Source organism: Asparagus officinalis, chromosome 3 (genome assembly GCF_001876935.1).
Source record: "Asparagus officinalis chromosome 3, Aspof.V1, whole genome shotgun sequence".
Lineage (NCBI taxonomy): Eukaryota > Viridiplantae > Streptophyta > Magnoliopsida > Asparagales > Asparagaceae > Asparagus > Asparagus officinalis.
In genome coordinates this window covers 31969438-31982996 of record NC_033796.1, presented here as the reverse complement: position 1 = coordinate 31982996, position 13559 = coordinate 31969438, and the positions used below count along the sequence as shown (strand labels likewise).

Here is a 13559-nt window from a genome sequence, read left to right as displayed (position 1 = left end):
TCTATTCTTAGGTGTTTTACCCGAATGTTCTTTCAAATGATATCAAACACCTCAGTATGGAGAGATGAAACCTGGCATGGTTGGGTACCCAGCATCACACAGATAGTATTTGCCTATAATTTTATTAAGCAAAGAGTTAAGTCAAGTTTGAATATTAAACTTAATAAATTTTAAGTTAAGTCTTTATTTAATTACCATCATAGACTCTCAATCCATGTGGTTGTGGTCTAGACAATGCATCCTGAAGAATCCTATAATCATTTGCAGACCCCTCCCAACCTGCTAGAACATATGTGAACAACTTGTTTGGGGTGCAAGCTGCAAGCACATTCTGTGTAACACCTTTGCGGCCTCGAAAGCGTGCAACAAGATTAATCGGAAGCATTACATCAACATGAGTCCCATCTATCATTCTAATGCAATCCTATAATACGTGTATCACACCTAAATTAAAATTAACTTCCATTGAGTATACATTTAAATGTGCTTAAAGTGTAGATATACCTTGAAATAAGGGTAGTATAGCGGGTTGTTAACGATCTCTTGAGGAATGTCATTGGGGGCTTGTCTCATGTACCGTCCACGCAGGCAAATAATTACTTGTAATACCTTGTTGAAATATCTACTAACTGTCTCCCCTGATCTTATAAAATGAGATCTGACAATGCGATTTTTAGATTTATGACCCAGAATGTTCAGTATCATGATAAGTTGTTCTTCAACTGTTACATTCCTTGAGTCTTTTAGCAGGCTATTGTTCCTCATTATAGTCGCTAGTTTAACAAAAGCACCACTCCACATTCTAATATAATTCACGCAACTCTCACTAAAACCATTATAAATTCGATCTATGTGCTCAATTCTAGCTCTCTCTTGTCTTTTTTTTCCTTACTTGGACCACTACGAATTGATTTACGTCTTGCTTGCATTCTCCTTATAATAGTTATAATTATAATTAAAATGGATAGGGCAGCACCTTGAACCATATTAACAACACTTTGTTCATCGGAATAATCACCATCATTATCCATCTACGATGAAAAAATCATTATTTTTGTTAGTAACTAAGTCAAATTCTTACAAGATCTGAACAAATTACAAATTACTACACACTAACATGGATTATTCCATATCTAAGCAACAAATGTTACAGTGACATAACAAATACTGCATATCTAAGCAACAAATATTAAAGTAATAAAAAAATGCTAATCCATTACAAATACTAATCAATATGACTTAATGTGATAAGCAAAATTGAATACTAGACCTAATCCAAACTTTATCAAAGTTGAAGCAGATCGAATACTAGACCTAATCCAAAAGAATAAGAAAAACGAGGCGAAAGAAACCAATCCATAAATATTGTTGTCATGGTCATGCAGAATTCTCACAAACTAGAGTTTGGCCCTTAAGAATAGGCCGCCGACATGAATAAGGTACGACATACTGAAGCTAAATATAAGCCAAATATTCTCTATTCTAACTATTTCAGAATACACTGGCCTACTAGTTACCCATTTTATTATCCAGACAGTCAAAGAGATGCTCTAAGATTTCCTTTTTACTCTCCATCGAAGGCCTTTTCCCTAGTCTCAGATGCAGATTCAGGTAAAGTGGGAACTCTATGAACCCTCTTAAAAATCTACAATGGTTAAGGTTAACACTGGCTGTTGTTGCCCTTGCTCCAACGACCTCAAGCAACAGAACAAGTGAGCATACCAAAGACATGCTTTTAGATTCCCTTGTTTTTCTCCCTTGAAAGAATAATGCAATAGTATCATATGCAAATTCAAGTTAATTGGAAACCCTATAAACCCACACAAAAGTGTACAGCGCTTCAAGGTTAATACTGGCTTGTCACCCTTGCTCCCACAACCTCAAGCAACTGAACACGAGCAAGAATACTGACTAGTGACTATTACACCGTAAAATCTCCATAACAATAATAATACTTCAAACTAACTTTATAACTAATACAAATGACACAGATAGAATAAAAACTATTAAGCTAGAATCCGACAATAAAGCAATATGTTATAGAAAATCCTAATGATTAACATTATAGAAATCCTAAAAGCCTCCATACAATGGATATGATACTCTCATATTTGCTTAAACCAGAAATGAACTTCAACTCCCAGCTGCAAAATATTACAACAAAAGTAGTTCAATCATATAAACAAATTTTTGGGTTATCATGTACAAGAACCTGAATACTTCATATCTACAGTTGCAATCAGAAAAAGATATTTATGAACTGATGTATAAGGAGTTATTTTTTATTCTTAATTTTAAATATTATGTGTCATAAATGTTTTGAGGATGTCTACGTATAGCACACCTACACTATACTAGTATTTCTAAAAGGAAGGAAGAAAAAGCATTGAAGTAATCTGTTTATTCATCATCCCACTTTTAGAAATAACTTGTGTATATATTCTTTTACAACATTCACATTGCACATGCCCAAAAAATCTAACACTTTTGATGTTAGAAATAATGAGCATTCAAAATGAACAAAGTGAGCCATCAGCATCCAGCATATTTCACAATTTCAGAGTACTGTATTGATAGGCTGCACCTTTTAATTGGACATGGAAGAAACTAGGAGGATTCGACAATGGACGTAAGGAACAAATTTCAGATCTGAACAGGCTCACAAAGATCAAATACCCCTCCCCCAATTTCTCACAAAATTGATCCACAAATTAATCTAAAAATCCGAAATTAAAAAAATAAGGGGATTTTACCTTGATTTTGGAAGCAATAGCGTCGGAAAGATCAGATCTTAGTAGCGTCGGCACAAGATCAAACCCCCCGTCCCCCAATTTCTTCGAATACAGGGGCTAAATCAGCTGTCGGGAGTTTCTGGCAGGAGGAGAGCGAAGGGGGTATCTATAGCTCAACAAAGAAATCAATGACAAACCCAAAAATCCGACGTGGCGCTGGTTTTCGTCGATTTCACTCCGATGGGGAGGGAAATCGGGGAGAGCAAAAAAATCGATGTGGCGGCGATTTCCCCTCTCGTTTCTCTATTTAGCCCTAGCGAAACAAAGCAGGGAAAGAAAAACTTGGGAAAGCTCGCAACCGACGTGGAGGGCTAAAAAACTACGTGGAGGGGTTTTCATCTTTTTCCACGGGTGATATTAGCGAACCAAACACACCCTAATGAAACCAGACAAGACAAAGCAAAAATATGCAGAAAAAAGAAAGAAAAATAAGGAAAAAGACGAAAAAAGCAGCTTCGTTTACCAAAGACGACATTAAGAAAAGTTACAGGATGTTCATAGTCCATATCGGACATAGATCCATGCTTTGAATGTCACTACTATATATCTTATAGAAAAGAGTTATAATTGGCAGACAAGCATGTAACTTAATTAGACTAATCAATATAAGAAAAATATGTTGGGAAATTACGCAAATTCTCCTATAATCAGATTCATGAGAAAACGAAATAAATGCGGAATAATAAGACACGCATAACGTAGTTCGGCCAATTATGCCTACATCTCCGGGCTGTTGCAAATCTCTTACTGAAAAAGAAAAATTTACAAAGTGTTTATAAATACTCACAACCCAAATTATACCCTGAAAATTATTCTTAATTTTCTCTCACCAAAGTTTTTTTTTAAAGCTTTTCTTTTTCTCTCTCTCTTAGATTGATACTAAGCACCTATTGAAGTGCTCTATTTATAGATGCAGAAGCCCCCCCTTCTACATGTTTTGTCAACTAATTCTTAATTGGCTTTCCTTCTTTTTCAACAAAAGGATGCACCATCCACTCAATTTTCTTGGGTTGTTGGCTTGACAACCACTCTTTTTCCTTTTTTGTTTTATTGTCATTTATTTCACCTATTGGTGCATGTAGGTTTGACCAACAATCTCCCACTTTCTTCATACCTCGATCAATGCAGCAGCTCTTTTCGGTCTTATTACTTTAGCGGGCTAACTGAAGTCGAACATAACTTCAGTTTGTCAATAGTCATCGCTTTTGCCAACATATCCGTTGGATTCTTACTTCCTTGGATCTTCTCTAGTATTAACACATCATCTTCCAATAGAGATCTGATGGACTGATAACGAAGCCCAATATGCTTGGTTTTGGAATGAAATGCTGAATTCTTCACCAAGTGTATCACACTCTGACTATCACTATGCAAAACATTTTCTCCTGTTTGAATCCCAACTCAGTTAACAAACCTTAAACTCATATCATCTTTTTACTAGCTTCAGTCACTACTACATACTCAGCCTCTGTAGTGGATAAAGTGATAATCTTCTGTATCTGTGACATCCAACTAACATGTGTAGTTCCAACAATGAATATATAACCGGTGGTGCTTCTTCGGTGATCGACTTCACCTCTAAAGTCTGCGTCTACGTAGCCTTGTACTTTTAACTCTCCTTTACCAAAGTACAAACATTTCTCTATGGTGCCTCGTAGATACCTCAAAATCAACTTGACTGCTTCCCAATGAGCTTTCCCTGTATTTGACATAAACCTGCTAACAACTCCCACTGTATGGCCAATGTCTAGTTTCGTACAAACCATGGCGTATACCAAACTCCCAATGGCTGAGGCGTAAGGAACCTTAGCCATGTAATCTTTCTCTTCCTCTGTTTAAGGGGACTGATCCTTTGATAGGTGAAAGTGACTAGCCAAGGGTGTGCAGACTGGCTTAGCGTCGCCCATGTTAAATCTCTACAAAACACGATTGATGTACTCTGCCTGAGATAACTACAAGAACCCTCTCTGCTTATCTCTTGTGATTTGCATTCCAAGAATCTTCTTTGCTAGATCCAAGTCTTTCATGTCAAACTCCTTTGACAATTGCTGCTTCAACCTTCTGATATCATCCATATCTGAACTTGCTACTAACATATCATCGACATAAAGCAGTAAAATGATATAATTAGACCTATATCTCTTGAAGTAGCAACAGTGATCGGCGTTGCACTTCTGGAAACCTTCCTTATGCATGAAGCCGTCGAACTTTTTGTACCACTGTCTTGGGGCTTGTTTCAGGCCATACAAAACTGTTCTTAAGTCTGCACACCATGTTCTTCTTATCTTTTTCTAAAAAACCTTATGGCTGATGCATGTATATCTCCTCATCCAAGTGTCCATGAAGAAATGTGGTCTTCACGTCCAACTGCTCAAGATGAAGATCTTCAATAGCTACAATACTCAACATTGATCTGATAGTATTGAGCTTCACAACAGGGGCAAAAATGTTGGCGTAGTCAACTCCTTCCTTCTGCTGGAATCCTTTGATAACTAGTCGAGCTTTGTATCTCTTAAAACCATCATGCTCCTCTTTCACCTGATATACCCATTTGCTGTGAAGTGCCTTCTTCCCTATGGGTAACTCAGTTAGTTCCCATGTCTGGTTGGAGTTCAGAGACTTCATCCCTTCTTTCATGGAAAGCTCCCACTTGCTAGCATCTCCAGTCTGACAAGATTTATCATAGCATTCAGGCTCCTCTCCATCAGTCAGCAACAGATAGTTCATGTATCTCATGTTAGGCACACGAGGCTGAGAAGACCTTCTCAATATAGGAGCTGGTGTAGGAGACCGTGGTGTGTCGGACTGTTGCACACTACTTTGTCCAACGAGTTCCTCTGGTTGAGGACTTGCTACAATTGGTTCTGTTACGAGACTATTTGGGACATCATCTTCATCTGTAAATATTGGCTCATTCTGCTCTGAGTCATTGGCGTCTGTTTTATGCCTGTCCTTATGCATCACCCTTTCGTTAAAATTCACATCTCTGCCACGGATCACATTCTTATTTTCGTCATCCCAAATGCGGTAGCCAAACTCATCCTCGCCATAGTCGATGAAGGTGTATTTCTTGAATTTGGGATCAAGCTTATTCCTACATTGATCACTGATATGCACATATGCTACACAACCAAAAACTTTTAGATGTGATAGTTTTACCTCTTTTCCGCTCCATACCTCCTCTGATATTCTGTGCTCCAATAGAACCGATGGGCCTCAATTGATCAAGTAAGTTGTTGTGTTGACTACTTCTGCCTAGAACTGCTTTGGTAGACCTGACTGTATACAAATGCTTCTGGCTTTTTCTGTCAATGTTCGGTTCATACACTCAGCTACACCATTATGTTGAGGCGTGCCGGGTACGGTTCTCTCCATTCCGATCCCGTGCTCATAGCAAAACTTCTTGAATCTGGTGTCTTCATATTTATCACCATTATTGGTTCTGAGCCTTTTATCTTCAGACCTATCTTATTTTCAACCATACCTTTCTATTTCCTGAAAGCCTCAAACACTTCAGACTTATGCTTTAAAAAGTAAACCCACACCTTTCGAGAGTGATCATCGATGAAAGATACGAAGTAATGTTTCCTACCAATGAATGAGACGGTTGTTGGTCCCCAAACATTAGAGTGAATGAGCTCCTAGCCTTTCCTTCTTTGGGGTTCTGCCACTTGTCTGAAAGCTAACCCTCTTCTGCTTTCCAAGTATGCAATCTTCACACATGTCTATCTTCACTGACTGTAGACCTAGAAGTTTTCTCTTTGAGTGCATAATCTTCATTCCCTTCTCACTCATGTGGCCAGGTCTTTGGTGCCACAAATTCAGAGTTTCATTGCCTGCTGCAATTACGATCGAATAACGTGCGCCTACTGTCATGTAAAGAGTGTTACTTTTCTTGCTTCGAGCAACCGTCATTGCACCTTTTGAAATCTTCCAATCATCACCATGGAAGATCATAGTATAGCCTTTGCTAGCCAACTGACCTACTGAGATTAAGTTCTTTCTCAGGTCTGGAATATGCCTGACATCCTTCAGTTCATAAACTGACCCATTTAGCTTAATATTCACCGCACCTTTGCCAACAATAGCACACGGTTGATCATCACTAAGATATACTTTTTTAAGGTTTTCGATGACATACCTCTCGAAGAATTACAGCCGTGACAGTAGCGTTCAAGCTTTCTGATAGAGAAGACAAAAGTATCAATGCTCGTACTTCTTCATTAAATTCAATTCCAACTGAACTTAATTGGGTTGTGACAGTGTTGAGTTCATTGAGATGTTGAGCTACCGATGCATCTACCATCATTCATAAATTAAACAAATGCCTTATCAAGTGAACTATGTTTGAGGCTGATGGCTTCTCATACATACTAGAGAGAGCCGCCATAAGACCCGTCGTGATCTTTTCCTTTGCTATGTTGAAAGCAACATTGCGGGATAGCGTCAATCGAATAACTCTGAGGGCTTATCTATCTAGAAGATTCTAATCTTCTTCCTTCATAGCCTTCGGCTTCTTCCCTGAGAGAGGTTAATACAAATTTCTTTGATACAGATAATCTTCTATCTGCATTTTCCAAAACCTAAAATCCGTGCTATCGAATTTCTCTAGTTTCACCTTTCCTTCATCTGTGGCCATCGGTCTCACTCGAATATGACTTCCTCTGGATCGTTTCTTACTATTCCTACGAACCACCGTGTATTAAAACACATTTGTCGACAAACCGGTACCGCCGGTAAAATTTCACAATTCATGAAATTCGATATTCACGTGAATAGTGACCTTGCAGAAAATTGTCAAAAATCACCACAGAATACTTTGATACCAGTTGTTGGGAAATTACGCAAATTCTCCTATAATCAGATTCATGAGAAAGAGAAATAAATGCGAAATAATAAGACACACAAAATTGATAATGGAGTTCGGCTAATTATGCCTACGTCTTCGCCTACGTCTTCGACCTGCTGCATATCTTTTACTGAAAGAGAAAAATTTACAAAGTGTTTACAAATACTCACAACCCAAATTATACCCTGAAAATTACTCTCAATTTTCTCTCCCCAAAGCTTTTCTTTTCTCTCTCTCTTAGATTGATACTAAGGGCATGTTTGGCTATTTCCAAAAAAAAATCAGAAATGGAAATGTCACTCTTGAAAATATTTCAAGTCATTTCAAGACATTTCCAAGGTTTCTTTTTTTTGTTTGTTTTGCAAAGAAAACTCACATTTTCACTGCCAACTCACACAAACAAACAAAAAAAGCCTCCATAGTAACATTTTGCAAAGAAAACTCACATTTTCACTGCCAACTCACACAAACAAACAAAAAAAGCCTCCATAGTAACAGTGACTAGAGTTCTATTTCTACAAAAAAAGCCTCCATAGTAACAGTGACTAGAGTTCTATTTCTTGTGTTTGTTTGAGAAAAAGAAAAAGAAAATGAGAAACCTCTTATTTAAATAATACGGTTTATTCTTCTGAACTATTCAAACAGTTTTTTTACTAATTAAAAATTCTCAGATGAGACATTTCCAAGTGTTTTCAGCCCATTTTGTTGTGAAAACACATTTTTTGAAATATTGAGGTGGCATCCTATGTGGCAGTCCATTTCTCAAAATTTAAAAATGAAACAAACATGTGAAATGGAAATGTCTTGAAAACAAAAACCCATGTGGCACATGGGGGTTTTCTTGAAAGGTGAGGTGGCAACACATTTCCTCTTTTTTTTGAGCAAACAAACAGACCCTTAAGCACATATTGTGATGCTCTATTTATAGATGCAGAAGCCCCCCTTCTACACTTTTTGCCAATTAATTCTTAATTGGCTTTCCATTTTTTCAACAAAAGGATGCACCGTCCACTCATTTTTCTTAGGTTGTTGGCTTGACAACCACTCTTTTTCCTTTTTTGTTTTATTGTCATTTATTGCACCTTTTGGTGCGTGTAGGTTTGACCAACAAAATATTGATAAGTTTTATGTGGGGAATAAAAATTAGGGAAAATCTTCTTTTAACCCAAAGTTTTACTCTGACTTATTTTTAAACCCACCTACTTTCATTATGATCCATACACCCAAAGTACAACACGCACTTATTTATAAACCCAAAGTATCAAATACACCATATTTATATACTGTATACAAAAAATAAAAGATAAATCCTGAAATTACCCTTGTTCTTCTTCTTCTTCGTCCCTAATAACTACCCGAGCTCAACTCTCTCTTTATAATCATCTCCATCTTTCTAGTTCTCCTCCCACTAAAAAAAACCCTAAAAATTCAAGGGTTTTGATCTCTTGCAATGGTGTCTAATGTCAACTTGCAGGTTTCTCTTCGCTAGATCCTTCGTTGAAGGGGGCGGTGGCAGCGGCCCTAGGACCACCCAGTCCACTCAAAACCGACCAATAGAAAACGGTATGTTAACATTTTAAAATTTTGGTTTTTTGGCAATATCTTGTTAAAAATGTATTGTTCTTATAAATTGATGGATTCTTATCAAGCTTATGCTTTAGGAAAGAGTATGTGCATAATAATTTTGCTCATATATATCTATGTTTTGGTGACTAGGTTGATGCATAGAAGGTGTTTGATGGAATGACAAAAGGGATATAGTTATTTGGACCACAACGATTAGCGGTTATGCCATATTGTTGTTGGTTGAGGAGGCAATAAAGGTGGTTGATGAAATGTCCAAGAGAAGTTTGGTTTTGTGGACCACAATGATCTTAGCCCATCAGTATGCTATCTTACACCATCCGGTTGCTTCTTACCATTTTCTATTGTCGCCAACACCTAACGCAATGCATAGCTACCCCTCAATCAGAAACGATTCGTCAATGCACGTACACTAACTTTCCAATCAAATACATGAGAGAATCCTCCACTCTTGGCATTCGATCAGATCTTAGCATTGTTGTCACATTGCAACCCAAACGGCAAATCAACTACGTCTACAATATGATGTACAAAGTAGTATCTAATGTATCATTTTGTATGGAATTTTCTATATTATGTATATATAGATGATTTGTGTGTATATTGTATCAAATGCACTATCCAATGTATCGTGATGTATCAAATTTTCTATTAGAAATTTATCAGTGTATCTAGTAGAAATGTATACAACGTTTCGATAGTGGTGATTTTGGATTATTTCCATTCAATCTTTATGGATTATTTTCATTCAATGTTATGTGCTTGAGTCTAGTGGTTGATAGATATGAATATCTACAATGAATTGATGCACTGATTGAATTGAAGAAGTTTTGATGGTAGGTTGTGGTAACTACAGCCTATTGGGCCATATTATGTTTCGTGTGTCCAATTATCCACCTCGACGAGGGGTCCTCGCTCAATTTTCCAGCTTTTGATAAAGTATAACACTTTATGGGAAAGTATAGTAGCTTATTGATGAAGTGTAGCACCTTATGGTAAAGTATAGCACCTTATGGTAATAGTATAGTACCTTATCGATAAAGTATAGCACCTTATGTTCTCTGAAAATTTAGTAACTTATTGCGTTGCGATAAACCAAATAAGTTTTGTTAGGGCCATGCAAACATTTGATGACCTACGTTACGTGACGCGTGACCAATTATCCACCTTGACGAGGGGTCCTCGCTCAATTTTGAAGCTTTTGGCAAAGTATAACACTTTTTGGGAAAGTATAGCACCTTATAGCCAAAGTATAGCACTATATGGTAAAGTATAATACTTTAGTGGCAAAGTGCAGAATTTTCAGAGAGCACTTGATTTGGTTTTAAACAACTTAAGATGCAGAATTTTCAGAGAGCATAAGGTGCTATACTTTGCCAATAAGGTGCTATACTTTGCTAATAAAGTGCTATATTTTGCCATATAGTGCTATACTTTGGCCATAAGGTGCTATATTTTCCCATAAAGTACTATAGTTTGCCAAAAGCTTCAAAATTATGCGAGGACCCCCGCCGTGATGGATGATTGGTCAATAAACACGTAACGTAGGTCATCGAGTATTTACGTTGCGGTGAAAAAAACTGATTTGGTTTTAGACAACCTAAGGTGCAGAATTTTCAGAGAGTATAAAGTGCTATCCTTTGCCAATAAGGTGCTATACTTTATCAATAAAGTGTTATACTTTACAATATAGTGCTATACTTTGGCCATAAGGTGCTATACTTTCCCATAAAGTGCTATACTTTGCCAAAAGCTTCAAAATTGACCGAGGACCCCCCATCATGGTGGATGATTGGTCAATAAACACGTAACGTAGGTCATCGAGTGTTTGCGTTGCGGTGAAAAAACTGATTTGGTTTTAGACAACTTAAGGTGCAGAATTTCCAGAGAGTATAAGGTACTATACTTTACCAAAAAGGTGCTATACTTTGCCAATAAAGTGCTATACTTTACCATATAATGCTATACTTTGGCTATAAGGTGCTATACTTTCCCAAAAAGTGTTATACTTTGCCAAAAGCTTCAAAATTAAGCGAGGACCCCTCGTCAAGATGGATAATTGGTCACGCGTCACGTAACGTAGGTCATCGAATGTTTGCATGGCCCTAACAAAACTTATTTGGTTTATCGCAACGCAATAAGTTACTGAATTTTTAGAGAACATAAGGTGCTATACTTTATCGATAAGGTGCTATACTATTACCATAAGGTGCTATACTTTACCATAAGGTGCTACACTTCATCAATAAGCTACTATACTTTCCCATAAAGTGTTATACTTTATCAAAAGCTGGAAAATTAAGCGAGGACCCCTCGTCGAGGTGGATAATTGGACACACGAAACATAATATGGCCCAATATGCTGTAGTTACCACAACCTACCATCAAAACTTCTTCAATTCAATCAGTGCATCAATTCATTATAGATATTCATATCTATCAACCACTAAACTCAAGCACATAACATTGAATGAAAATAATCCATGAAGATTGAATGGAAATAATCCAAAATCACCACTATCGAAATGTTGTATACATTTCTACTAGATACACTGATAAATTTCTAATAGAAAATTTGATACAACATGATACATTGGATAGTGCATTTGATAGAATATACACACAAATCATCTATATATACATAATATAGAAAATTCCATACAACACGATACATTAGATACTACTTGGTACATCATATTGCAGGCTGTAGTTGATTTCCCGTTTGGGTTGCAATGTGACAACAATGCTAAGATCTGATTGAATGCCAAGAGTGGAGGATTCTCTCATGTATTTGATTGGAAAGTTAGTGTACGTGCATTGACGAATCGTTTCTGATTGAGGGGTAGCTGTGCATTGCGTTAGGTGTTGGCGACAATAGAAAATGTTGAGGAGCAACCGGAGGGCGTAGGATGGCGTACCGATGGGCTAAGATCATGGCGGTCCACAAAACCAAACTTCTATTGGACATTTCATCAACCACCTTTATTGCCTCCTCAACCAACAACAATATGGCATAACCGCTAATCGTTGTTATCCAAATAACTATATCCCTTTTGTCATTCCATCAAACACCTTCTATGCATCAACCTAGTCACCAAAACATAGATATATATATGAGTAAAATTGTTATGCACATACTCTTTTCTGAAGCATAAGCTTGATAAGAATCCATCAATTTATAAGAACAAGACATTTTTAATAAGATATTGCCAAAAAACCCAAAATTTCAAAATGTTAACATACCGTTTTCTATTGGTCGGCTTTGAGTCGACTGGGTGGTCCTAGGGCCGCTGCCACCGCCCCCTTCAACGAAGGATCTAGCGAAGAGAAACCTGCAAGTTGACATTAGACGCCATTGCAAGAGATCAAAACCCTTGAATTTTTAGGGATTTTTTAGTGGGAGGAGAACTAGAAAGATGGAGATGATTAGAAAGAGAGAGTTGAGCCCGGGTAGTTATTAGGGAGGAAGAAGAAGAAGAACAAGGGTAATTTCGGGATTTATCTTTTATTTTTTGTATACAGTATATAAATATGGTGTATTTGATACTTTGGGTTTATAAATAAGTGGGTGTTGTACTTTGGATGTATGGATCATAATGAAAGTAGGTGGGTTTAAAAATAAGTTAGAGTAAAACTTTGGGTTAAAAGAAGATTTTCCCTAAAAATTAAAATCTTAATAGAGAAAAGTAATGTTCAGCTAAGTTCAAAACATATCTATTTTGAAACCTATGCTGTATACAATGTACCAGTCATGACACCTCTAATTAATTGCTATTTATGTATAATCTTCCTTTTTTTTAAATTTGCTGCATGTCTACGTATTGATGTCATCATGTGTCTTCCATCTCTGACATGTCCATGCAACAAAGAGAGTAGTGGGTACGCTTTAACCTAATTTTATGGGTAATACTAATAAATATAGTATTTATTTGTGCTCCAGACTCTGAGTTAAGAGTTGTAGAGGAAATTCACCAATGCAATTAGAAGTGATTTTGAGCACAGGAGATCGAATGTTGCCTTCGCGGACTCTTGATGAATTTGATGTTCAGGTTGATAGTCTCCAGTGCAACAGCATGAAGTTCTGCCGAGAGAGAATTGGCAGTTGAAAATGCTAGAATGTTCTTTCTTTCAGGTTTGGTTAGATAATTAATTTTTTCTATAAATTTTGGAGTTTTTACTGGTGTTTGTACTCACTTTTTAAATTTATTTGAGGAAAGAACTCAAATTAAGCAGGCGGATCGAGGTTCAAATATCTGAGACGGGAAGAGAGTGCTTCATGTTTATTTAGCAGAATATGCTTATTGGAGGATGTCAAGCTAAAGGTTGTATAGAGT

The 13559-nt window shown here is 36.9% G+C and overlaps 1 protein-coding gene across 1 annotated transcript in view; it reads left to right on the top strand.

The window, feature by feature from the left end:
* Positions 13200–13559, top strand: part of LOC109834896 (cysteine-rich repeat secretory protein 38-like) — a 1773-nt gene continuing 1413 nt past the window's right edge. Inside the window, exon 1 of the mRNA XM_020402914.1 lies at positions 13200–13326. Within this exon, the coding sequence (XP_020258503.1) occupies positions 13200–13326 (127 nt within the window). The remainder of the gene's footprint in view (positions 13327–13559) is intronic.